The 27,533-nt window shown below is 38.9% G+C and overlaps 1 protein-coding gene across 5 annotated transcripts in view; it reads right to left on the bottom strand.

The window, feature by feature from the left end:
• The window catches only part of MUSK (muscle associated receptor tyrosine kinase), a 90,636-nt gene extending 63,564 nt beyond the window's left edge, over positions 1 to 27,072 (bottom strand). For all 5 annotated transcript variants that reach the window (XM_039240411.1, XM_039240437.1, XM_039240429.1 and 2 more), the window contains exons 1-5: positions 26,994 to 27,072; positions 15,627 to 15,753; positions 10,784 to 10,935; positions 6,010 to 6,137; positions 4,600 to 4,741 (exon numbers count right to left, since the gene is read on the bottom strand). In XM_039240411.1, the coding sequence (XP_039096342.1) occupies positions 4,600 to 4,741; positions 6,010 to 6,137; positions 10,784 to 10,935; positions 15,627 to 15,753; positions 26,994 to 27,072 (628 nt within the window). The remainder of the gene's footprint in view (positions 1 to 4,599; positions 4,742 to 6,009; positions 6,138 to 10,783; positions 10,936 to 15,626; positions 15,754 to 26,993) is intronic.
• Between the last annotated feature and the right edge of the window lie 461 nt (positions 27,073 to 27,533).

Raw genomic sequence — 27,533 nt, 5'->3', positions numbered from 1 at the left:
TCTTAATTAGTTCAAACATATTTAATTTTGAGTCTCTATTATATTGTGTTAGCTTTAATTTCCTGGGGTTTTGATCCCTTTGTATATTGTGTCCGCTATCACTTAAGGTGGTTTGTTTTCAGTGGGATGCTGTAATTTTGCATTGTGAACTCATCCTCGGTATGGCTTTATTATGAAAATCCTATGTAATCTGGGTCAGATTTTTTTTAAGCTTTTGGTTGTTAACTTTTTTTTTTTTTGCCTGGAACCAATTTTTATGTTAATTTCTCTAGCTGGAGGGCCCCAGTCTGTGCTGGCAGCATGAATTCAATATTAGACCTATGTGAGATGTAGTCCTGAGCACTGAGTACAGATTCATTCATTAAAAAATGTGGTGTTTTTCTCCCTCATGCCTAGAATTCAGATGGAGACCGACAAGCCTCTGCATTGTCTTTCTGTGCCATCAAAAGGAATTTTTCTGATCCATCTTCTCACTTGTGTTATTCTAAGCTTTATAGAAGGTTCTCAGTGCTAACGTCCATTTCCCAGGGGACCAAGACCTTGTCTCCTGTCCCTTTAAGAGTCTTAAACAACCAATATTCTAGGTCATAGAGATGGGCACCTGGGTCATTACCTCCAGGACAATGCAGAACCAGCTTACCAGCTTAATGCTCTGTTTTTTTTTTCACTCCCAATTCATTCCTGGCCTTTGGAGATTTAATTTTATTCTTGTGGGTTGTATGACTAACCCAGCACTTCTGGGTGTTTGTAGTAGGAAGATGTTTATGTTATCTTGTCTGTAAGCTCTAAGTGTTTAATCCTAGAGTTGTATTTTTGGTACATAAAGGTGCCATGATTCATTGCTTCAACCATTCTCTTGCAATAGCTCCCAAATCCTTGGCCCTATTTTCCTTCCTGGCAAACTCCAAAATGGTATCTTGCCTTTGGAAATGCCATTCTACCTTTTCTGAACTTCTACTTTTCCTGCCACTCCGCCTTCACACTTCCATTCTCTGCTCAAACTTTAATGTGACCTAGGAACCCTAGTTCCTCTTGTGAGTCATCTCTCGTCTTCCCCACAACTATTTTAAAATCTTTCCACTCTCCACAGCCCTCCACCCCCCACCCCATACAGAAGTATTTTCAGAAGATAAACTTACTTTCTACTTTCTAAAGAAAATAGAAACCAACAGAGCTTTATCATATTCCATCCCCCAAACTCATTACCTTGCTTATACTGGAATAAGTATAAGCTTTTCTCCTTCCTATTACAAGGAAGGAAGTTCCTTCTTCCTAAGTACAGTGATCATAGAATTTATCATTGAAGCCTGGATATTTTGAAAGTAAAAGGAGGACTCTATTAATAATTGTGCCAGGACAACAGGTGTAAACCAGAGCTGTCCTGGGCAAACTGGGACAAGTGGTCCCTCTGTGTATGGCTTATCACTCTACTTGTCCCCTAAATATGCTGTTTTTGCCTTCTCAAGCTCTATATTCCCTTGAATAATCCACCTCTCTCCTCTATGTTCAAATGTCCTTTTCTCTGAGCTTCTTCTCATTCAGATTTTAATGTTTTCAGTATTTTTTTTACATTTTAATCTTTTTAAAAGAGAAATCTTGCAAAGCAACATGACCTGTAAACCTGCTCTAGTTCCTGCTCACTTTTTTGACTTTTCCCTTTTCTCTGCCAAGTTTATTGAAAAGTTTGTTGACCCCCCCACTATCTCTTTTTTTTTTAGCTTCCATTCTCCATCATTTATGGGGAATTTTGGCTTTTTCTCTCACCCCTATTCTGACTCTGCTCTTGGTAGTGTCACACGTGGTTATCTGTTCTTTAAGGGAGCAGTAGCCAGCATTAGTCAATCCTTTAGACACCTCTGTGAGTTACATGTCCTCTCTTTTCCCCAGTTTCGTAAAATGGCACAATGATAGGACCTTCCTCACCGACTGTTAGTGAGGATTAAATAAAATAATGCACGTAAGCATCTGGCATTTTAAAATGTTAGCGTTCCCGTTCCTCAGCATTTTGGAAAGACATCCATGTGTGGCCGCGCTGGACTGAGATGGTTTCATTAGTAATTTTGCATTTTACTGTTTGGATCTTTTAAGATGGGACAGAAATGTGGAGGATCTTCATGTTGCCATTCCAGAAATCCAGCAGACTGAGGATGGCGGTCTGGAAAAGGAGCTTTCCTTTGGGGTTGAGGGTGTTTCATGTTTGTTATGGCAGCTAAGATTTAGTGAGTGTACTCCACCAAGTCCGCAATGGGCATGCTTCTCGTCATTAGAAGCTAGCAGCATTGAATGGCGTTATGGAGTTCTCATTTTAATTTAGTCAAATGAATGTTCAGAGTTCCTGACACAATGCATAACGAATGTTCATCTGCCTCACTGGCTATGGGCCGGCTTTATCTTCAGCTATACTATTACTAGTTACGAGGCATTCACAGATACTTTGGGCTTGTGCCAGTTGCGTTTCAGTTGGTTTTTCACCTGTTCTGAATTGTAGGTTAAATTGGCCTTTCCTTTAAATAGATCACGTCTGCATTTATCTTGTGGAAATGCCTGAACTATTTCTTGAAGTGGAAACCAACCTTTCAAACTTCAAGAGAAGATATACAGATTTGCTACAATTTTTATGTTCTAATAGTAATAATTGTAAGTGATGCCATTTATTAAATGCTTATTATGTACCAGCAACCATGCTAAGCATGCCGCAAATTTTCATATATATTGGCTACTTTCATAGAGACTCAAATGGAATAAAAAGAGATGTGTGCTAAGAAGATCATCATACCTGTTAGTATAATCTTAAATGCTATTATGAGCTCTCAATATTTAATAAAAGTTTAATAAAAGTTTAATAAAGTTTAATAAAAACCTCTCTATTAATTGTTAAAGCAATGAGCATGACCCCTTAAATGTTAAGAAGAAAGAAGACAGTATTTAGTTTTACTGATAGGTGTGAGACAAAATTAAGTGGTAAGTCCAGGCCACACTATGTAACTGGACTCTAACTAATTATGATTTGTTTTAATTTTCCCTAAGTCGCTGCTAAAGCAAATAGTTTCAGTATCTATGAAGACAGGGACCTAAACTATCCGTATTCTATATTATTATACAGAGGGCTTATATTTAATATCTTCAAGAAGAAAATCTTTATGATATTATATACCAATGGATAACGTTCAGTCTGTATCATTCCACATACAGTTCAAGGAAACACTGAATCCAGGCAGATAGTCAATATGTCTGAATGTGTGACCAAATATGTTTGTATGTTTATTTTTCACTGAATGAGTCACATCAATTGGTTATTGCATACTGAGCTTTAAATATCATTGCTAATGCCGAAGACACTAAATTATAGCAGCTATGCTGACAATATATCTTTTTTACATCTGACAGTCATTATTCCTATCATCCATCCTCATTCTTTTCTGTCAGAAGTTAATAGAAATTCTGTGAGCGATGGATGCTCACAGACATAATAAACATGGTATCTCAGTTAGAAGCAAATGTGGGAAATAAGATTATTAATGCTGTGAGAAAATGGTCTAGTTAGGAAATAAAAATAGTCTAAAAGGACCTAATAGAAAACTGTATGATTGAGAAGGAAGAGACGTGAGCTTAAATGAATAGGAAGAAATAGATGTAAGCCATGGGGAACTCTCGAAGTCTCTCCCCATTGAACAATACTTCTGGCTAGCGTGTGACAGTCCAAACATTTATCATTCAGATTAGGGAAAAGCTGAAAAATAGGTGATGATTCTTATAGTCAACATTTACTGAGTGTTTACAAAAGGCCGGGCACTCTGCTAGATACTGTCACCACCTTATCTCAGTGAATACTCATAGCAGACTCCACTCTACAGATGAGAAAACTGAGAGAGGCTCTGTAGCATGGAATAGAAAGAGCTACGGAGAGTTTTGTGTTTGGCTTGTGTACCTAGCACAGGCATGCTGGTACTCTCTACTTGTAAGCAAAATGGGATGTGATTTTAGTGGGTAGAGCACCTAGCCCTATCTGCATTATGATTTCTCAGTGAAGACCTTGCCAACCAGTTGCTGAATTGGTTGACTTTAAAAGAACATTTTGAAAAATGAAAAATAGGTTGACAAGGTAACTTCATAGAGCTAGGAACGTGTTTAGTCAGACGTTTGGAGTCAGTATTTTATTCTTTTTCAACCCTTTGTGATGGACTACAACCTGAAAAAAAGAGTTACTTTTCTTCTTTTGACCTTTTAAAAAGTCACATCTATATGCTGAGAGAGATAAAAATGAGGGTTTTCAAACTTATAAACAAGGGAGAATTGTCCAAGCCAGACTGAAGTTCTGAACTGGTGTTCTACTGTTTTAGTATCTTAGTGAATTTAGTCTGTTTCGTTAAAAAATTACCAGTGAGTGTGGGCAATAGACAGAATATGATCTATTATACCAGTGAACACTTCTTTCTCTTTTCATAGTTTCGTAGTTTTGAACTTATGGCCTAGTATGCGGAACAGTTGAGGGAAGAGGTCCACCCACACCTCTGCCTTTGCAGGCTTATGTCCAGCCTTCACAGTTGAATGTGAGGCCCCTCTAACAGCACCAGAATGGGAAGGGATGCAACTCCTTACCCTCAACTTCCAGCTTCACCAATTTGGAATATGCCGTCCCGAGGCTGTTTTTTGCCACACATCGATAATGTCCTGCATCTTCCTTTTGCACATTATGAATCCTCAAACTTCCAGATTCAAGAACTGCAATGCGGGAATTTTCCTGCCAGGTACAGGGACATGAATTTTAAAAGATCCATGGCTTAATCAAGGAAATATTTGCCTTATTTCATCAGGTCATCATCATCGCTTGCTGTCATCAAAAATATGATTTGAACATTTATTTGATGTTTGTTTTGTATAACATACAATATTAAGTGAGGCAGTATAAGATTACCTAATGGATTTTAACAGTGGTTCTGTAATATATAGTTTATTTTCATTTTCTTTCATCACACAAGGACACCGAAGCTTATCTGATTTCCCAAAAGTCACACCCAAGTCTGTTTGATTCAAAACACTCTATGAGGTATCTTTAGGGGAATATATGTTTTTTGAAAAATTGGAAAATTCTACAAATAACAAAAAAGGTGGTCTTTGAAGTTAAGATATCACATTTACCTTTGGGGACTCTAAATTCAGTCTCATACAAAAATTCCTACTTTTTCATTGTAGGAAACCCACCAATATTTATAACAAAAGGAAAGTCAGAAAATTATCTAGGTTGTCTTCAACAGTTTAACGTCATCTGTTTTATGTCTGTTAAGTAAAACAAAGCTAATGGATTTTATACTTCATTCCAGTTGATTGACGTATGTCAACCCCTACATATTCTCTGGAATATTCGGAGCAGTGTAAGATGAACAGCCTCACTGAGTTCACAGGTAGTAGGTGACAATGAGGATACAATGTAACAGTTTCCCAGGTATGGGATTGGAAAGCAGTATAAAATAAGCATGTAAGCAACAGATTTTTAATTTGACTGCTCTGTGACTGAGGTGTTTGTCAGGGTGTGAGTTCACTGGCCTTGAGTGTTGGTGTTCTAACTTCACTCCAGAGGCTCTCATGCCTGTTCTTCCAAACCTCCTTTCTCTCTCTCCTCCCAGAAACTTGTTTGTCGGGTCTAACACCTGGATTTTAGTTTAATCCTTTTCATCACCCGTCTCGAAGATTCAGTGTTACAACATACATGAGCCAACTGCCCGCCAACCAACAAAACCCACTCGGACTTTGCTTCGGCTTTGCCTCCTTCTTCATCCCTAAAGAGAATTGTTGGTTTTCATCTCTTCCCCCCCCCCCCCCACCAGCCACCCCGCGGCTAGAATGCCTTATAGTTTGTGTGCATGGGAACAGGAGTGTTTAAGTTTGGTTAAAATGTTATAAAAGGGGAGACTTTTATGCTAGAAATTTGGACTCATGTAACTGAGTTTGCACAAAATTGTCATATTTGAAAATCTGTTGTATCGACATGTTTTCATAATAATGACTTACCCTGAGAGCACTTTCCCCCTTAATCCACGACACAGATGGTTTGGGATTGCCCATTGTAGTACATGGTAGAACTGCTTTTAATCCTTCTATTATTTTTACATTTATGGGAGGACGGGTTATTTTCGGTTCTAAAGGGAAATAAAACATCAAAATTAAATATGCAATGTGGCTGCATGAAGCTTTCTCTTTTCTATTTAGTTCTAAATATCCACTTTAAGAATAGTTAATTACATTATAGAATTTACCACATGCTGAGAGGTTTTTAGCAGATAACAACAGAAATCATTTTTCAGAGTTTAGGTTATCTCTGTTTTATTAATATCTTATTTGCAAAACACAAATGCATAAACATATTAGGAGTTTGAAGTCATAGTATTCTTCACTTTAAAAGATATTTAATAAAAAGTTGAGTAAGATAAACTGTCACCATAAAAATTCAATATTGTTTAATTCATACCAACAGACATGAAAATTTTGAAGAGACGTTTTTGGTCTATTTTTCATATAATTCTGAGTAAGACCTACTTTCCCTTCAGTTTCATCTTAGTTTGGCCCTTAAATTTGGTGATTAAAAAATAGATATATTTATCCTCTAGAAAGTAAAGGAGAAGATATTATATTAGTAATTGGAGAAATTCTGTTATAGAACATAGGGTAACTGTAGTCTGCAAGGCAAAATTTTGTAATTTACTGTGCTTGAACACTCTTAATTCCTTCAGAAGGAATAGTTTATGCCAGCTCCTGTTTATTCTCTAATAGTAAGCTTTCAGGAGTTATTAAATATAATGTATAGAAGAATTGACAAGTTCAGGATGCCTGTTATTTTACTACTTGAAGCATTCATAAATAATGAAAACTACACTTATTTCCTTAGTAATCTCGTGTTATAGATCTAAAGCAGAGGACTGTCTCTGCGAGTAAAACTACTGAGAAATGGATGCATTTTATTTCTTTTAGGTCATGTGCTGTAGTCAGTGTGCTACTGTGACAGAAAAGCACTAAATAAGGACTTTTTTCCTTCTACTTTGTGTGTGGGGGAGTTGATGGTATTTGGAAGTGATATTTGCAAAGACTTCATGGTCTATTGCTATTTAATCTAGGCATTTAGTGCCATTTAGAGTTGGTATGATCTTGCATTGTGGCAAAAAAAAGAAAAAAAAAAAACCAAGACAGGCTTTAAACATGTTATAGGAAAATATCACCTTTGTCACTTTGCCTGCTATTTAAAGCACACAACTCTCCTAATCAACAACAGTGAACCCCTCCATTTAGATGATGGCCAGCCACCTCAATTATGAGTTGGGTTGTCACACAGCTGCTGGCAAAAGCCGAGCTTAAAAGTTGATCTTCCTATGACATAGTCAGAGAGTGTTTTCCATACTTTCCACTGGGCTCCTTGAAGATCCCTATGGCAGATGTCTTAAGTAGATGACCTTTGTTTAAAGCAATTAACTCCTGTCTTCTCAGTGAAATAGATATCTTGGTCATCTGTTAGGTGAGAGGTGAGAAGAACCCTTGTAGGAAGTTGAATGTAAAGTGAACTAGGAATGAGTTGAGCGTTGATGTTGAGTCACAGATTCCCCCCTGTCAGAGAGCACTCTTCAGGTGGAACTGTGAGCACCGACTAAAATGAGCTGATCATCTGGCTGAAGTGAGATGCTGGAACTTCATGCTGTGCCAGCATGGAACAATTTTCTGATGGGTGACAGGGAATTTTGGAGAGGGAGCTCCTGGGGGGAGATGGAGTAGTGTTGGGGGGGGGTGAGTCTTGGGCATCTCAGGAAGAAGCTCAGTACCAAGTGGTGTGGGAGCATTCTAAAATGTTAGCAACTGGGATGGCCACACCACCATATACCCACATGACTGGGTGAGTTTACCTAAAGAAGAAAAGAAGATTTGGGATAGAACCAAAGTAATGAACATTTGGTGCCAGAGAGAATATGAGAAATGCTCAAAGGAAAGGTGGCACCACAAAGTTGTGAAATGCTTAAATGTGCTCTGTCTTCAGAATCAAGACTTCATTATTTAGCAAAGGAGAACATTCCAGTTTCCTACTTGATTTCCCCGAGTAAGGAATGCCTTCTTGTGGGTACATCCCTATCCACTTACTGAACCCTCAGATAGCTTCCCCACAATGTCCCACTAGCCCTATTACTTTCCTATTCTAATGAATCTAGGACTTCATTTATAAGTATGACCAAACATAAAAGATTAACAGATGTTTGAGAAAAAACATGAACATGGAAGAAAAGAACCAAAGGAAAATCAGAACTTTTCATGAAGAAAACAGAAATAAGATAAGGAAAAGAAGGCAAAAATTTTTGAGAGGGAGGGAGGGAGGCAGGCAGAGAGAGAGAGAGAGAAGCAGGGCCCTCAAAACCCAACACAGGGTTTGAGCTCACCTGATGTGGGACTTGAACTCACCCAATGTGGGACTCGAACTCACCCAATGTGGAACTCAAACTCACCCAATGTGGGACTCGAACTCACAAACCGTGAGAACATGACCTGAGCCCAAGTCATATGCTTAACCAACTGAGCCACCGAGGCACCCCAGGAAAAGAAGAATTCTTTTTTAATGCATTAGTGTTATCCTTACAGAGATGAGCAAATATTGCATCATATAACATGTAGAGTTTGCTATGAGAAAAAAATGAGCAGGGAGATAATTCCTAGAAATTAAAAACACGGGTTTTTAAAATCGAAGTAATCAGTATAAATGTAGAATAATAGAATGGTCATATTGAAGACTTCAGTTCATGATATAGAAGGAAAAGTTAAATATATCTCCAATAAGGTAGAATATCAAGATAGATTTGTAGAAAGTATGAGGAGAAAAAAATTGGGGTTATGAAAAATGGAAAAAAAACAGAGATATAATGTGTTAATTTAAAAAGTTTAAGAATGAGATAAAATAAAGAGGGAGAAAAATTAAAATATATACCTCATTTTGAAAAAACAATAACAACAACCCTTATGCTTTAGATTCAGAAGGCCTACCTAAAACTCCATAGGAATCATAAGAGAACACATTTAACATATTCCTATGAATGGGAGAAATTTATGAATTCTAGAAATACAGAGAAAATAGTAATATTTTTAAGAAACATAAACATTAGATTTACCTATAGGAATAAGAAAAAGCTTTCTCAGCTGCAGTATAGCATGCTCATATGATACTGAATAATTTTCAATACAAGCTAAGGGGAAAGCCTTTTTAAATTCTTGTCTGTACCTGGACAAGTTATTATCCGGGAGGCAAGGCAAAGACTTTCAGCAATTCAAAGATTCAGAAAATATATGCTCAGATTATATGTGATCACATGCTCACACTTTGAAAAGAAGCAGTGAACTCAGCAAAAACAATGACAACAAAGTATAAAGATAGAAGATTTAGTGATGATAGTCAAGAACCACAACAAAACTTGCAGTAAAGTTCTCAGGTGGACCTGGACCCTGCTGATTCGTATGGTGTCAATATGGATGTTTTGTGATTTTTGCCCTCAGCAGCATGATGTCAGAAAGAAGGAAATAAAAGTTATGACAGGATAGATGGTTTGCAAGCAGCTAATGCTTCTAGCAAGGAAGTCATGAGATCAGAGGGTGCTGGTAAGAGTGCTTAAAGATACAACACCAGGTGGGAGACAAAACCAAATGAAGAGAGAAGTTACTAAGTCCCGCATGGGGGTCGGGGGAAGGGAGAAAGGAGGAGAATGTGAACATGCTGCTGATGGCTCTGCAGTGGGAGTAAGGGAGGGAGAGAGCCTGACTTTGACTCTTAACTGAGAAAGAGACAGACGGAGGCACATCCTGAGTGTGGGAAAGTGTTTTCTTCATGGGACAGCGCTGGGAATAGAAGTGTCCATGTTGTGAGCATGACGTACTGGAGCTTAAGATTTTAAATACAGACCATTTCCTGGGGGTGGCAAGGTCATTGATGGGATAGGCTGATAAGAAGTTAAGGCAAATATTACTGGACTTGTGGAGGTCAGGGGGTGTAGGGACAAAGTGGCTAGAGGCTGTTTCATGGTCTGGTACAATTCCCGATGGCAGCAGGGCAGGGGTCGGGGTGGGTAGATAGGAAGATAATGGTAGATAGGAATCAAAGTCTTTGGTAGCTATTAGGCGGGGGTGGGGGCTGAGGGCAGTACCTGGAAATGAGTAGGTGACTTGAATAGAGTTACAGGAGAGAATGGTCAGAACGACTCACGCCCTCATGAGAAGAAAGACTTTGCACAGCCATGTAAAGGTCATGGCTTAAAAGCCACAATGAGATCTAGGAGATTAACCACGAGTCCTTGCTTGCCTTGTAGACAGGAAAAGCGGGGAAAAAATAAAAAAGCCTCCAATGAAGCAGAAACGCCACTCAAGTTTGAAAAGTCACCCAAGAAAATCAAGTTTGGAATAAGGCCGAAGGGCAGAAGTGTCTGCAAAGAGGTTAGAGATAAAAAGCGTGTCTGGTTGTAACGGAACCATTTGAAGGGAGCGAGGAGAAGATTTTAGAGTGAAGCTCCCTGGTGGAGGGAGTCAAGGGGGAGCAAATCAGGAGCTGAGTACAGGCTAGAAACCAGGGGGAGCTTAGAGAACTGAGGGGCTTGCCTGTGGTTGAGGACAGGAATACAAGGTGTAGAATTCACTTCCTCAGGGTTGTGTTTTGAACTTGAGCTTGTCTGGTGGTGGAGCCCCCAGGTATGCTGGGGGCTCTATTTAGTGCCTGCTTCAGAGGGTACCAAGTCAGCTTTAACATCAAGAGCAGAGGCTCTCGCCCACTCACTCATCTTCACTTGCAGAGCCCCGCAGCTCTCCGCAGCGCCCCCCACGCCGTTGTTGGCCGTGCAACAGTAGATGCCATCGTCGCTGTCTTCCACACTCAGGATGGTGAGGAGCTGCCCATTCTCCCGGATGCTGTACCGGGTATCAAAGAGCCTGCAGGTCACAGACAGAAATGGCAGGTTAGGGCCTCCTGTGTGCTTTTTTTTCAGGCTGTGATTAACTGATCAATAGATGACCTGTCAGTGGAAGACGCAGGTTAAAAGCACGAGGAAACTTGGATGAGTTCTGAATAATAGAATCGCCTTATTTGGTAATATAAAGCTAGATTCACATTCTTATCTGTCCTGTGCTCCAATAATCAAAGCACCTGAGTCCTTCAGAAATGTTTTCAGGGGCGCTTGCTTGGGTGGCTCAGTCGGTTGAATATCCAACTCTTGACTTGGGTGCAGGTCATGATCTCACGATTGTGAGATCAAGCCCCACAGCAGGCTCAGCACAGAGTGTGGAGCCTGCTTGGGATTCCCTCAATCTCTCTCTCTCTCTCCCTCTCTCTCTGTCTCTCTCCCCACCATGCTTATTCTCTCTCCCTCTCTACCCCTCCCATGCTTGTTCTCTCTCCCTCTCTCTCTCAAAAAAAAAAAAAAAATGCCTTCAAAATGTAATGTCTACTGATGAGACCAAATGTAAAGTTTACGTTATTCAGGAAAGTAGATTATTACCAAGATATAGGAGTCTTCTCCCCACAATTACTGGGAAGTAACAGCTAGAGAACGAACACACATACATAAATGTGACCGGGGGGAGAGTTAAATACTTAGGGGTGTAACTAACAATTAGCTTAGTACTCATTTATTAAATATTTGTTGCGTGCCAAACAAGTGTCAAGCACAGTTCTACTTCCTTGGAATATAGAAGGAAGCAAAACAGCTTCAAACTGAAAATATGTCTTACATATATTATCTCAGTAAATTACATGCTGTTTGTTGAGAAGGGAATTAGGGAAACAGAAAAATGTGAGCAGAAGCATCAACATAAAAGTGGGTTTTATGACCAAATAAAGATGCTTTATGCAAAATGTATACATAAGACAGAAAAATGCCCCCCAACCTCAACCCAGGTCTTAATCTCCAGAATCTGTGAATATGTTGCCTTCCATGACAAAAGGGATTTTACAGATGTCAAGGATCTTAAAATAGAGTATCGTGGCTTATCCAGATGGGCCCAATGTAATCTCAATGGTCCTTAAAAGATGCTAGAAGAAAGCTGAAGGATGACAGGAGTTGTGACATTTGAGGCAGAGGGCAGAGGGCTGCGATTGCTGACTTTGAAAGTGCAGGTAGGGGCCAAGGAAGGCAGGTAGCCTCCTCAAGGCTGGGGGAAGGCAGGAAATCAGACTATTCTCCGGTGCCACTAGAAAGAATCCAGCCCTTGATTTTCAGCACCTCGATTTTCGCCTAGAGAGACCAACTTCAGACTTCTGACTCCCAGAACTGTAAGATAATGAATCTATATTGTTTTAAGTCACTGAGTTTGTGATACCTTCTTATGGTAGAAATTGGAAACTAATATGCAAACAAACAATGGAAAAGGAAGTGTATTCCTGATGTTCTGATCTCAACAGGTGCCCACCATCGCATCCTGATCCTAAAGAGAATAAAAGCATGTAGTACATTTTGGTCTCTTCTGACTGAGGATAGTATAATCACTGGATGGTTCACAGAGTCACAGTAAATAATTGTGGAAAGCCATGATACTCACTGCCACGTAATGTGGTTTTGCTATGTTTTTCGTGGAAAGATATGAACATTAGAATATTTCACAGACATAACTGTGGACCAAGAGTCCATCCACTCTGTGAAATAGAAAGTTTCCAAGATTTATAAGCTGTTGCACCATTGTTACTTAACTTGAGTAAATTGCTTGTAGATGGTGAGGATGCTTAAGTCTTTATAATTTTTAAAAAAGAACTCATTAGAACAGTTTTAGATTTATATAAAAATTGAAAAGACAGCACTTTCCATATACCACCTTCCATCTAGTTTCCCCTGTTGTTAACATCTTAGTGTGGTACATTTGTTACGATTAATGAGCCAATATTGACACTAATAACTAGTTTATGTAAGTCTTAGCTTATTCAGATTTGTTTCCATTTTACCTAATGTCGTCTCTTTCATGATCTCATGCACAACCCTGCATTACATTTATTTGTCATCTCTCCTTAGGCTCCTTTTGGCTGTAACAGTTTCTAAGACTTTTCTTGGTTTTTGATTACTTTGATAGTTTTGAGGAGTACTTGCTAAGTATTTTGTAGGATGCCCTTCTATTGGAGTTTACCTTATGTTTTTATTATGATAAAATTGGGTTTGTGGCTTTGGGGAGGAGGATCACAAAAGGAGAAGGCCATTTTATTACATAAAAAACAAGGGTGCATGCTATCGATATGATTTCCCACTATTGTTATTGACCTTTATCACCTGGCTGAGGTAGTGCTTGTCAGGTTTCTTTGGTGTAAAGCTATTCGGTATTCCTAAAAGGGAATACAAACATATTTTCAAAATGTAATTTCTTCTTATTTCACGGATCCTTTGACTAACAACTGACTATTCAAACTATAGCTCCATTTATTTCTTATGTATTTGTAACATTTTGCATTATAATAAAGGGAAGATTCAAATTTATTAAGCGATTTTGTTTAATATTCTTATCATGTCAATTTTCTTTGTGTAATTAGAAAAACTCTTCCATTGTTCATTTCTTCATCTCCTTGTAAGACTGAGAAAGAAACTTGTGAAAGGATCACAGGGCCATATTTTTCTAAGCTATTTAATGATATAGGCATCAAACTTCCTTCCCAGACATGGTAGAGGACCATGGTGGAGAGAATAGTCTTTGATCATTGATCTTTGAATATTGAAAGTTGACTGTCTAACAACTATTATTTTTTTAATGTTTATTTATTTTGAGAGCAAGAGAGACAGAGCACAAGAGGGGGAAGGGCGGAGAGAAAGGGAGACACAGAATCCGAAGGAGGCTCCAGGCTCTGAACTGTCAGCAAAGAGCCCAACGTGGGGCTCAAACTCACAGACCTCAAATCATGACCTGCGCTGAAGTCTGACACTTAACCGACTGAGCCACCCAGGTGCCCCTGTCTAACAACTATTATAATTTTACAGTAGAGAAGAGCATAAATAATATGTCAAGATCTAAGCAGCAGCTGTAATGTAATACAAAGCTATCTGTAACTTCTGTGGTGCCTTCACAGGTGCTTTTATGACCACTGTTATTCGTGATGCATATTGACAATGAGGGTTTTCTGTATTATTTAAAGACATTTAATTTTACTAGAGAATATAAAGACATAAATAATAGAGAAAACTCATGAAAATGTTGAGCATATAAATTGTAAAGCTAGTAGCCTATGAGATATTGGCACAATGACTCATGTTAAATGGAGATGAGGAAGAGATTCACTTATGGAACATAGGTAGAACTGGTAAGATGTGTTGAATATAGGCAATAAATGAAATAGCAGCGTGCCAAAGATTGATGGAATAAATAGAAAATATGATGGAATAAAGAAGAGCATCACTTAGAGTAGAAAGAGATAGAAAGAGAAGTTTATAATCATGCCATCTCCAGCCTGACAACTCTGTCAGTCCTTAACCACCCACTGGCGACATACAATGTGGTCCCTTTATGGTCCCATGCACTCTCCCCAAGCAACACTGATAAAATCCATGACTGTTCAGGTTAATTGGAAAGCTATCGTCATGGCCAGGGGTGCTTGTCCTTCTGTTTCTCGAACAGTGCAAGAATCTGTCATTAGCTTTGGTGCCTTCCACCTGTGGACCCAGTCTCCACTCTGGTCCTTGTAAGAACATGGCAGTGGGGAAGTCTGAGGCATAAGAGCAACTGGACATATAAACACTAAGTGAACCAAGATTCCTAAGTACGTTGACTTATCCCATTTCTTTCCCCTTGTTTCTATATACAGATTTCAAATTTACTAAGCTGTATTTCAAACATCTTATTTTGAGCCTTCCTATTCCAAGACTTCTGGAATAGTTTTCCAAGTAGACAACCTGAAGGTGACTGCAGCACAGGGTAGTTTCCCATATTACAACATGTATAATTGAAGGAAGCACTAAATTTCACTGGAGTTTAGTGCAAATAAAGACATAATTTTCCTTATGCAGGTTCATGGATCTGAGTGTATAGATACCAGTTCAAGAATTCTGGCTCTACTGCAAGCTATATTGCCTGCTGGGAAGCCAGTGGTTCCCTTTTTTTTAGAGTATTTTTGATCAGAAAACTATTGCAAATGAGGAAAAGATAGCATGACCTTTTCATGTCAAGTGGGAATTTTATCTGGTTGAGAGGCTGCCTCATTATCTACTAGGAACCCTTCTGACTTTCAAAAGAAAAAGCTATGGTGACCTAGAGGTCAGGTTCCTAGACAACATACTTTACTTTATTGGAATAGAAATAGAGGAGATGAATCCGGTCCCTATTAATTCCCCAGCATGTCCTGGAACATGTGTCCTATTCCCCCAGACTTAGGATGTCATTGTGTGTCCCCATTACTTGAAACTTCCTCTGAGTCCTAACCCGAAGTCCATGAAATAGTCCTGACATCCCCATGTCAATTAAATCACTTTTTTGCCTTCGGCAATTCTCTTAACCTCTCTGACTTTCAGATCTTACAATTATAAAATGAGGAAATTTGCATTTTACATATTTTAGAAGGTGAACTTTGGTCCTACCAAGAGCTGTGATTACATTTATGACAAACTTAAATTGCAAGGCAGCCATGGGCAGCCTTACCCAAAAGGCAGAATACTTACTTAATGAGAATTTTATTTCTGGTCCAGGAAATTTCAGGCTGGGGATAGGATTCCACTGCACACATGAATGTAGCCACTTCTTCAACTAAGGCGTCCACTGTTTCCAGTGGAGTGGTGATGACAGGAGCTACAAGGAGAGATCAGAAAACATTCTAGAATGCTATTTACTAACCCTCGTGAGCAGTCAGAGGCCACCATCTACCTAAATGAGAATTATATTTCCCCACAGCAGAAAATTGCCAAAAGGAAGGGAGACAGTATATAGAGAATTTTGTTTCTACTTCCAAAATAGATGTTTGGGAACCAAAAGAGAACGCTCTCAGGAGAGTAGGATTTAGAATTTATTTTATATAAGTAGGGTCAGATCCAGGTTTTGTGAAGCCCAAAGTTAATGTAATTTGAGTACACACATTGAGGGGAAGAAAACATAAAATTATAAATACAAAATATCCGTGGCCACCCAACACAGATCAACTTGAAGGGAAGAGAAGTCAGAATTGAAAGAGTGATCTTAACAGTTGTTTAAAAACAATTTTTTCTAAATTTCATAATAATATATGTTCATATGAACATATTGCTAATGTCCACTGAGGATCTTAGAAAGGGACTCCTGCAAACGAGATTTTAAAGCTTAGGCTTCATCCAATTTATAAAGAATTCAGATCTGCATGTGAGTAGAGTAGGAAAAGACTCAATAAATAAAAAGACAAGAAACCCAACTAAAAAAAAACTGGGCAAAAATCTGAATAGCCATTTCTCCAAAGAATTTGTACAAAGTTCATTTGTGTTGGAGACACAGCACAGGAAATGATGCTCAGTATCATTAGCCATTAAAGAAATGTGAATCAAAACCACAATTACATACCACTTCATATCTACCACAATAGCTATAATCAGAAAGAAAGATAACAACTACTCTTGCCAAGAAGTGGAAAAACGCACCTTTGTGCATTAGTGGTGGAAATGTAAGATGGCACAGCTTCTGTGGAAAACAGTATGTGGTTCCTCAAAAATTTAAACATAGAATTACCATATGATCCAGTGGTTCCAATTCTGGGTACCTACCCAAGAGTATTGAAAGTAGGGACTCAGATATTTGTAGAACCATGTTCATAGTAACGTTATTCACAATAGCCAAAAGGTGGAAGGAGCCCACATGTCTACCAACAGATTAACAGATAAACAAAATTGGTATATCCATACAAGGGAATATTATATGACAAAAGACAGGAATGAAGTATTGATATATACCATACCATGAATGAACCTTGGAAACAATAAGCTAGGTGAAAGAAACCAGTCAGAAGGACAACATATTGCATGATTCCATTTATATGAAATGTCCAGGTGGGCAAATCTATAGTCAGAAAATACATTAGTGATTGCCTAAGATTGGGGGAGTGGATGGAAGGATTAGGGGGTAAGAGAAGGGTAAAGGACACAGGATTTCTTTGAGATGTAATAAAAATGTTCTAAATTTGATTTTGATGATAAACACACAACTGTGAATTGTAAACTTTAATTTTTTAAAGTTTTTTATAAATTTATTTGAGAGAGAGAGAGAGCACAAACACCAGTGGGGCAAGGGTAGAGGGAGAGGGAGAGGGAGAGAGAGAATCCTAAGCAGGCCCCGCGCTCAGCGCAGAGCCCAACATGACCTCATCCCACAAACCGTGAGCTTATGACCTGAGCTGAAATCAAGAGTCAGATGCTTAACTGACTCAGCCACCCAGGAGCCCTAGTTGTACACTTTAAATGGGTAAAGTGCATAGTATGTAAATTATATTTCAAAACTGGTCTTATCTTTGTTTTTCATTGTTTGTGTGTATGTGTCGCTGCATGTATGTGTGTTCCGCAAAAAGAGAAAATAGGAGAGGCTTTGACATTGTTCTTTCTCTCCTCCTGTCCGCCCATGAAATGAGGGTCACCTGGATTATAGGAGTTAGGAGGACGAGGCTGTTAAGAAGAATGAGAGTCGGTTGATAGTGGGGTGCAGCCCTCTTTAATGATTTAGGAAGTCTGTGAATCCACCAAAGCAAACGGAGTGGGGTCCTGGTCATCTCAAGATCTGGATGGTGTGGGAACGAAAGTGTCAATACCTGTATTTGCATGAGTCTGGAAATCTATCCCATTGCATGACCTTATTTAAAATAATTATCATCATTACCACTTTGTTATCATTATTATTACTTATCAGAGATTTATTTACTGTTTAGAGATTTATTTAGCACCAGGTTGACTAGAAGCAAAAAGATGTGTAAAGCCCATCTCTGCCTTAGAAGAGCCCACAATTTTCTCATTGCCAAGTAGTATTCCATTGTATAGATAAACAACATCTTCTTTGTCCATTCACCAGTTGATGGACTTTTGGGCTCTTTCTATAATTTGGCTGTTGTAAAGTGCTGTTGGAGGATGTTATGCAAGTGAAATAAGTCCAAGAAAGAGAGTTAGCATAAGTTTTTGGTCATAGGTGGAACTTGGGAAACTTAACAGAAGACTGTGGGAGAAGGGAAGGGGAAAACAGTTTCAAACAGAGAGGAAGGCAAACCATAAGAGAATCTTAAGTACAGAGAACAAACCGAGGGTTGATGGGGGGTTAGGCGAGAGGATAAAATGGGTGATGGGCATCGAGGAGGGCACTTGCTGGGATGAGCACTGGGTGTTGTATATAAGTGATGAATCACGGGAATTTACCCCCACAACCAAGAGCATACTGTATACACTGTATGTTGGCCAACTTGACAATAAATTATGTTAAAAAAAAGATTTTTGAAAGATTTCTAATATCATGGAAAAATGTATAAATATGTTTTTAAGTGAAAAAGAAGATTTGAAATGATACATGTATCAAGAAAACAAGTTTGTAAATAATATGAATGTGAATGTAAGTATAAATACTTAGGAAGAAGAATAGATAGACAACAAACCACTAAAAGGTAAGTTTCTATTGTGGTGTAAAAAAAAAGAAGAAGAAGAGCCTACAATCTAGATAATAAGGATGGACGGATACATAAAACGATCAGCTATAATAGCTATGCCTGCTCTCCTGGCATAATTATTAATAGTGCTCCCTGTATTCCAAAAGTATCCGAGTTTGAACAGTCAATTAGATGGTCATTTTAGGTAAAATGCAAGGTACCTATCAGAGCCAAGTAAGTAGTGTGAACAATATTGTAGACGCAGGATAGGGGGTGACAGCCTCATGAGATACCTGGGGCAAATTGGCACACTGGCCATAAAACACGCATCCACAATCTAAACAAACCTTATTTTTTCACTCAACTCAGAGACACATTCATGGGCTGCGCGTAAGGGAACCTGGTGCTTGGGAGTGCCCTACTTAGCCCCCATCTTCCTCCTTAATGTGGTGCTTTTCTTTCTTTTTAAAAAAATTTTTTTAAATGTTTTATTTATTTGAGAGAGAGAGACAGCATGAGCAGGGGAGGGTCAGAGAGAGAGGGAGACACAGAATCTGAAACAGGCTCCAGGCTCTGAGCTGGCTGTCAGCACAGAGCCCGATGCGGGGCTTGAACCCACGAACCCACGAACTGTGGGATCATGACCTGAGCTGAAGTCTGACGCCCAACTGACTGAGCCACCCAGGTGCCCCAATGTGGTGCTTTTAAGATCCAGTTTAAGTAGCATCTTCTCCCAGTTTCCCAGCCTAGCTAGACAGAGCCAAATGCCCTTTTCCTTAGGGGTCATCCTATAAATGTCACTCTTATAGCACTTGTCACACAGATGCTATTAAACTGATCTGTTGATGTTTTTATCTCATACTCCATAATAAAAGCTTTGGGCTTTGGGGCCAACGACCATGTCCTAGACCTTTTACTATCCCCAGGGTTAGCACATTTACTGATGTAATGTTTAAATGAGCTGTATTGCTGAGGCCTTTATAAAAGGCATAAATTTTTTTTAAAGGTTGAAAGCAAATAGTTGAAATAAGAGAGCAGAAAATATTTACATGAAATGACCTCTTTTTTTTTTTAAATATTTTTATTTATTTCTAGGAGAGAGAGAGAAAGACAGTGTGAGCAGGGGAGGGTCAGAGAGAGGGAGTCACAGACTGAAACAGGCTCCAGGCGCTGAGCTGGCAGTCAGCACAGAGCCCGACGTGGGGCTCGAACCCACGAACCGCGAGATCATGACCTAAGTGAAAGTCGGACGCTTACCCGACTAAGCCACCCAGGCGCCCCTGAAATGACCTCTTTTATACACAGGCATCAAGGCTCCTGTGGATAGAGTAAACAATCAATTGTACAGTCATATTGATAAAGAAATAAAAACAATGAATATTATATTACGGTTGCGGTTGCGGGATGCAGGTAATGAGGGCCCAAAGGTGAATTGATAATAGTGAATGCCTTTGTTGTTTACAAAGAAAGACCACTGAGTAGCCAGGCAACGAGAGGCACGCTAGCTAGCACAGGGCTTGAATTCAAAACCTGCTCTGTCACTTCCTGATACACCAGGTCGCTCAGCTCGTGCCTCGGCCTGTTCAGCTGTAGATGGAGAGGATAATAAAACGGCCATAGAGGCTTGTCATGAGGATTAGTTAAATGAATACATGTGAAGCATTTAAATTGGTCCTTTGCACATATGGGACACTGTGTGTTATTTGATTCTGTAATTTCGAAACAGAGGCCTGAACTGTTCAATTGTTCTCCCAGTGTCTGGATAACTTGCAAATTTACCGTTAATATTTACCTCTGGGAATCTATCCCAAGGAAATAATCTCACCGTGGAAAGGCACACAGATGACTTTCACTGTACAGGATAGGTTAATTGTACTGGATCGTACGAATCGTGCTGAAGGGGAAGAAAGTTTCGGCCCACGTTTCTGCCTCATAAGTGCAGTTCTCTGGAGCTGGCTTGTACTGGCTTGCTAAAGCCAAGCGTTAATTTCTCCAGAATTCTGTGAGACGATTGTTAAATACAGCCATTATTAAAAACTGCTTTATACTTTGTATGGTGACAGATGGTAGCTAGATTTATAGTGGTAATTACTTCACAATGTATATAAATGTTGAATCTCTATGTTGTACACTTGATACTGATATAATATTGTATGTCAACTATACTTAAATTTGAAAAACTAATAATTAATGAAGATGATCACAAAAGGAAAAATATATATATATTTTTAAAAAAACAACTGAATTATATGAATTTAGGTGACAGATTGTAGCTGCACTTGTGGTGAGCATAGCATAGCATCTAGAGAAGCTGAATCACCACGCTATACCCCTGAAACTAATGTAACGTCATGTGCCAACTATACTCAAGGTAAACAATTAAAATAAAACCCTGAAAATGCAATAAATTATATTAAAAGCAATTAATCATACTCAAAATTTATCACTTCCTAATTATTTTCCTACACTTTACTATTATCTATACTCTTGAAGTAATTTACACCTAATATAACTGTATGGTAGAATTAGTATATAAAACCACATTACTGTACATCTCTTCCCAGTTCAGTGTTCATTGTTAGCTTGAAATCGGCTGTGGTTGGAGTCAGAAATCAGCAAAGGCAACAAATCAGGGCCTTTTTTTCTTTTTCTTTGTCTCAGGGAGGCAAATATTAAGCATATTATCAGCAACTCTTAACAAGATATTATGTACATAATCACTGTGAATGGTATTTTTAAGAGGATAAATAAAATAGAATATGCTCGTGCATTCATGTGAAGTAGAAATGGCAGGTAGCAGAAGTATATAAACATTTATGATACATAGGAAAAAATGGAAGAAAATAAATGTTCAAACAGTCTTGGAAGTCAAGGTGACTTTCTATTCTAACCTTTTTTTTTAAGGTCTATTTATTTATTTTGAGAGAGAGCATGAGAGAGAGCACCAGTAGGGGAGGGGCAGAGAGAGAGAGCCAGCTGGGGAGGGGCAGAGAGCGAGAGGAGAGAGAGAATCCCAAGCAGTCTCTGCACTATGAATGCAGAGCCTGACATGGGCCTCAATCTCATGAACCGTGAGATCGTGACCTGACCTGAATCAAGAGTCAGATACTTAACCGACTGAATCACCCAGGTGCCCTCCCTATTTTAATCTTTTCTGTAGTTTGTATCCACAAAGCCGTTCTTAATGGCCATGTATTATTCTTCTAAGAAAATAAACTTGAGGGGCGTCTGGGTGGCTCAGTCGGTTAAGCATCTGACTTCGGCTCAGGTCATGATCTCACGGTTTGTGGGTTCGAGCCCTGCGTCGGGCTCTGTGCTGACGGCTAGCTCAGAGCCTGAAGCCTGCTTCAGGTTCTGTATCTCCCTCTTTCTCTGACTTTCCTCTGTTCACTCTGTCTCTCCCTCTCTCTCAGAAATAAATCAAACATTAAAAAAAATAAAAGAAAATAAACTTGATTCATTGGTTTCTTCTTGCCTGATACTTCAGAAGTGACAGAGGTAACAGACGTATGTTGTTAATATTTTTACAACTGTGGAGATCAATTAAGATCAAGAAAGTAAATCTTAGAATGTCTTTTTTCAGTTCATTTTATTTTTTTCTTTTATAGTTTATTGTCAAGTTGGTTTCCATGTAACACCCAGTGCTCATCCCCACAAGTGCCCTCCTCCATGCCCATCACCCCCCTTACTCTCTCTCCCTCCCCCATCAGCCCTCAGTTTGTTCTCAGTATTCAATCTTAGAATGTCTTTACACAGTTGTGGAGAAATATATGAGGTTTTCCTAAGACCTTTATTAGATTAACACCTTCCCATCATGTGCAGTGACACTATAATCTTGTGCATTGTTTGACTCTGTTTTTAATAATTGTAGCCTCCAAAATTAAGAACCTGCCATGAGCCACGCAGTATACTTTTCATTCATTATCTCATTTACCACAGCAAACATAAAGGTAGATACTATTATTATTCTCATCTGCAGGTGAAGAATGGAGGCTAAGAATGGCTAAATAACTGTCTAAGCATTACAAAAGCAGAAAATAATACAGCTAAACTTCAAGGTTAAGGGCAGTTTAAATTCCTATCTTTTCACTCTAAGCAATTCCATGCCTTCAGCATAATATTAGTTATAGACAGAGGGAAAAAGAAGATTTATGTTAGTATCAATTTATATAGGCTGGGCATAGCTGGCTAAGCTCACTTTGCCCATCTTTCAAAATCATCCAAACAAATCCATTTTCAAATTGTTACTGGCAAAATCACATCGTTGTATTTAATGACATTTGTTGACTCAGCAGACTGTCTCCTGTTTACTTTCATTCTGTTATCCAGCTTTCATCTCAGCCAGAGCCTGTTTAAACCAGGGCACTATTTCTTCCCTCAATCCAAGGACCACATGAATAACAAATACATGAAATTGAGCACAACGCTTTCCTGGACCCAAAGAGTAACTTCACTTGAATCCTAGCTGCGTGATGAGAAGGAACTTGACATTACCCTTTTGTGGGCTCATCCGCATGGTCATGGACAGACCAGCTTCTGATTGACTAGCTGTTGACTAACGTGACCAAATGACTGAGTAAAGCAAGAAGTCAGGTGAATTTGCTCCTTTCTGTTTTAGTAAAATTAGAGCTCAGACTTGGGATGTATTCATGTTTTTTTTTTTTCTAACATGAATACAGTATTGTTTTTTCAATATGATAAAACACTTTGGTGCTGGAAATCTTTCAGATTCCCCAAAGAAAGAGGTTATTTAGCATTGCTCACCATTTGGCTTATCTTAGAAACTGGCTCATTTATCCTACTGGTGATACAATAAAAGTTATTTTTTATTATGATGCCTTTGGAACTTGTAAGCTTCATTGATAATCTTAATTACTTATTAGTGTTGTATCATTCATTTTTTTGTCACAGAACTCACTTTTGGTCCTTGCCCTCAGGAATGGTACTGGGAATAGGCCAGAGGGGCTTCTGGCTCAGACTATTCAGAATTTCTGAAATTGCCTCTGCTGGGTGAATTCATTTGGGTTAAGATATAGTCCCAAAGGGACCCGTCTAAAATGTGCATGTTACCCAAGAGCGATCATTTCAGTAATCCCTGACTGTTCTTAGCATAGTAACTAATATTATATGTTGAACACTAGTACATACCTCTTCATTTTATTAGGAAATGGAGGTTCTCCAATACTACGTGCTGTCCCCAAACACACACAGAAAGACACTGAAGATTAGGAAAAGGAACTTGATGTTGACACTCCCTTCCAGCCTTAAATGTCCTCACTTCACTGCCTAGGTTATTCAGCCTAGGCTGTGTGGTATGTTGCCATATAATCTCAGCTCCCTTTCTGTCTAGTCCTTTAGCCGCCCTGACTCTGGGAGGAACCAACCTTGAACTAATCTAACCGCTGTCCTCGGTTGCTCCTATGTTCATATAGTATTGTTAGATGGAGTGAAACTCTGGTGCAAACAAGGCCACTATAGAGGCTCAGCCCCCAGCCCCAGCCGGGTCCTCAGCATGGCCCTCATAGCTCCCCTGCATGACTCTGGTCCGCTCTGTGCTCACTTTCTTGAATGGGGCCACATCCTTTAGGTCCCGTACATGCCCCTCACTTGTCTCTTTGTCCTGTGACTTTAAGTCCTAGTTCACTGGAAACTTGCCTGCTATTCTGGAAAGACGGCAGAAATCTTGACATTTCTGCTCTTTCTTTCTGTTCTTGAAGGGGCAGTATTATTTAAAGCAACTGTGTTTCCCCAAACCCGCAATGAGTCGCTCTTTCAATGTACGTCAATATTCATCCAGGACTCGGTGTCCTGGATTTCAATGACAGCTGTGCCTGCTCTGACTTAGTCATTTGTTTAATCTGTGAACCCTATCTTTGTATGCCTACGATCTAGAAGAGGAAGTTACTCAAATATATCTGAAGATAAATCACTTAGGCTCAAAAACTTCTAGGTATGGGAGTAAATGGGGTAATTTAAAAAAGTGGAGTTTGGACAGGAGTTCTTTGTGCGTATTAAAGAAACTCAGTACTGCTTACGTGAACTCCTATACTTCGACAGAATTTAAATCCCACGGCACACTTAATATCTCCTGATAAAGCACTGTTATTGAAGTATGTGGCTCAGGCAAGTATTCAATGAAACGTGGGTTACTTTCATACATGATGGTTTGTAAATTTCTCCTGCTTGTGTTATGATACTGAGCTTGTCATTTCTACAAAGTCTGTTATTAATTTTACTGAGGAAATGGTATGTGGAGAGTTAGAAAAGAATCCACTAAATACTCTTGTGCTATTTAAAACCCATCATCTTGTAACACATTATTATGCAGATTCCTTGATTCATTTCTTTTAAAGGACTTAGGAAAAAGGTATCTGTCTAAACAAATTCTTTTTATTCTCTGTCAAGAATAGAGACAATAACCCTGAGATACTTTGTGTGGAACATCTTTATTACTTTCAGTAATATTAAAATAATAACATATTATTGTTTTCTGTACCAATATATTCCATGAACTCTAACATTTAAAATTTTAAGAACTGTGTTTTTATGATCATGTTTATTCTCAGAACTGGTGTGTGTCGTTAATGGATGTTTGTTCTCCTAGGTCTGGTGTTCTTGGCTAAGCTTGGTGTTAAATCCATAACTAATTTAAATTTTAACGTAAATACGGCAGACTGGGTAAAAACATTCTTTTAATTTTGGGGGTTTATAATCTAATTATAGCAGTAAATTAATTATACATAAAGTTAGATAAACAATCTGATTATTTTATTTGAAGTCCAAGATGCTTGGCTTTATCTTCAGATCACCATATTTTGAATTTTTCAGAATGGGGATGGTGTGCATTTGAATTAAAGGGCTTTACCTGTAAAGTTTGGGAACTGTAAATCATTTCTTTCTAGAATATAAATTAAGAGTTGTTTATACAGGGAGATAGTTTTTTTCTTTAATGCATCAAATCCTGATTTGAACCAGGAAAATCAATTGTCTTGTTCCTGATAAGACTGAATTTTAGTAGATGTTAGCATTTACCCATGCCACTTTTATGTAACTTTGTGGTATAGGAGAGCACAAATAAGACTTATAAGAGAAGGCCATAAGTGTGAACATTCAGGTAGTACCTTACCGGACATCCGTTGTATGATCAGGAAGTATTAAAATAATCTGAAGCCAATGTTAAGTCGTTCTGGCTATTATTAGCTGTTTGAAAAGATCTAGATTCTTCCTTATCTGGCGATACCTTAAAGTATTAGTTGGCAATTAAGTGTTTAAGTACATCTGAAGATACTATTCTGCTTGTGTAAGACAGAAAAAGAAAACAAAACATAAGTCTCTGAAATCAGATTGTGAAGAAAGCTGTATCTTATTAGCATGTGAATCTTGCCCTTGTGGCTCCAAAAATTCTAGTGACCCACGAAATCTATAGCTATGTTTCCCATCTACATAGAGATACTACCTTCACTTACCTATGCAATACAAAGGTGTTCAGTTCTTTGGGAAAGTAACATAAAGGGAAAATAATTAATTTGAGTGTATCATAAAACACAGAGCTTTTTCACTCTAATACACTTAATTCAAAAACTCTTTCATTGATATCATTCCGTCTTTTTCACATCATTAAAAAATTTTTCAGAGAAGCCCCTCAGTCACTTTGTAAATCACATACTTTCCTGTCTTTCTTCCTGATTTGAAATACACTAGTCTCCGTTTTATAATACACTGGCCAGAAACCAGATCACTGTGGACATTCTTGTTGCTGCAACAGGTGTTTGTCAGTTTCTTAAGTTGCTTTCCTTTCCCTGAGGTGGTGTTATTTCCGGTACATTCCAAAGGCTCTGAAAAAAAACTTTCACAGTCTCTTGCTGAGCCAACTCGTGCCTCCAACCTCAAAGTTAATGAGAACTCATTGTCTTCAGGCTTTTATTATATAGGCAAATTGTGTAAGTCCTTCTTTAATTCCGATTTTTAGGAACTAAAATACTCTTTAAAATTTTGCAAAACTGAAACGGAAAATGGGAATGATTTTTGTTCAGAAGCAAACACTCTGGACATCTGGGAGTAGAGTTGATTATATTCCCAACAAAACTAATGTGAAAAGGTTTTCATCATCCATTAAGACCACCCTGAAGTTTGACACACACACATAAGCCAAACAGACCTTGATAACTTGCAGTCTACCTGCTTTCGTTTTCCTACAAGTGAGGGCTCTGCATGCCCTGTGTGGCTAGACTTTTTATTAAAGAACGTAAGCGGGGGAGGGATACTGGTAGACAGGAGACCGTCACTCAACTGCTTGTTTCTACAGTTTTCTCCCTCTCCATACACCGCACCCCTACTTCACCAAGTAAAACCCAAGCCCACCATCATATGAATCGATCGTGATCGGAGCACACACATGCACTTTAGAACTGTGACAAGGCAAGAAGCAGACAAGATTCCTCAAACAAACCTTTTGGAAGTTTCTCAGTCCCGCTGAAGGCAACCAAAGTGAGAATATGTACCAGTGGAATGTTGACGAGCTCTCTCATGATTAATCCAGGCTCAGGCAGGAGAAAGTTCCTTCTGGACAACGCAAGGAAAATGCCCCCACAGTTTACATTTTAAAGCATAATTTGTTACTAAAGGGTCGTCTGCTAATGACTGTTTGTGTCAGCAGCTCCACAGGCTCTAAGTATAATCAGGAATTCTCAGTCTTGGCTGTAGTGATGGACACGGCCAGCTGGTGAGTATCCACTTAGGCCAGTAATGCGAGTGTAGTGCTGGAGGAACAAGGGAAAGAAAATCCCTTTAGAATCCCTTTTAAGACAGTGGCAGAAGGACAATACCAGATGCCTTTGCAACCATCCCTGTATTCCCTGAGGTATAGGTTTCCTGATCTGACTCGGTTTACCACCTCTCTGCGCTCGCGCCGGCGCCCTGGGTGTATCTGATCAGGCTCCTCCCCATCTCTGACTCCACCTCCTGCCTCCAGCCCATTACCAGTTCCTAC

The sequence above is a fragment of the Hyaena hyaena genome, unplaced genomic scaffold (genome assembly GCF_003009895.1).
Source record: "Hyaena hyaena isolate Hyena2069 unplaced genomic scaffold, ASM300989v1 scaffold_6, whole genome shotgun sequence".
Classification (NCBI taxonomy): Eukaryota; Metazoa; Chordata; class Mammalia; order Carnivora; family Hyaenidae; genus Hyaena; species Hyaena hyaena.
This window is presented reverse-complemented; position numbering and strand designations above follow the sequence as displayed.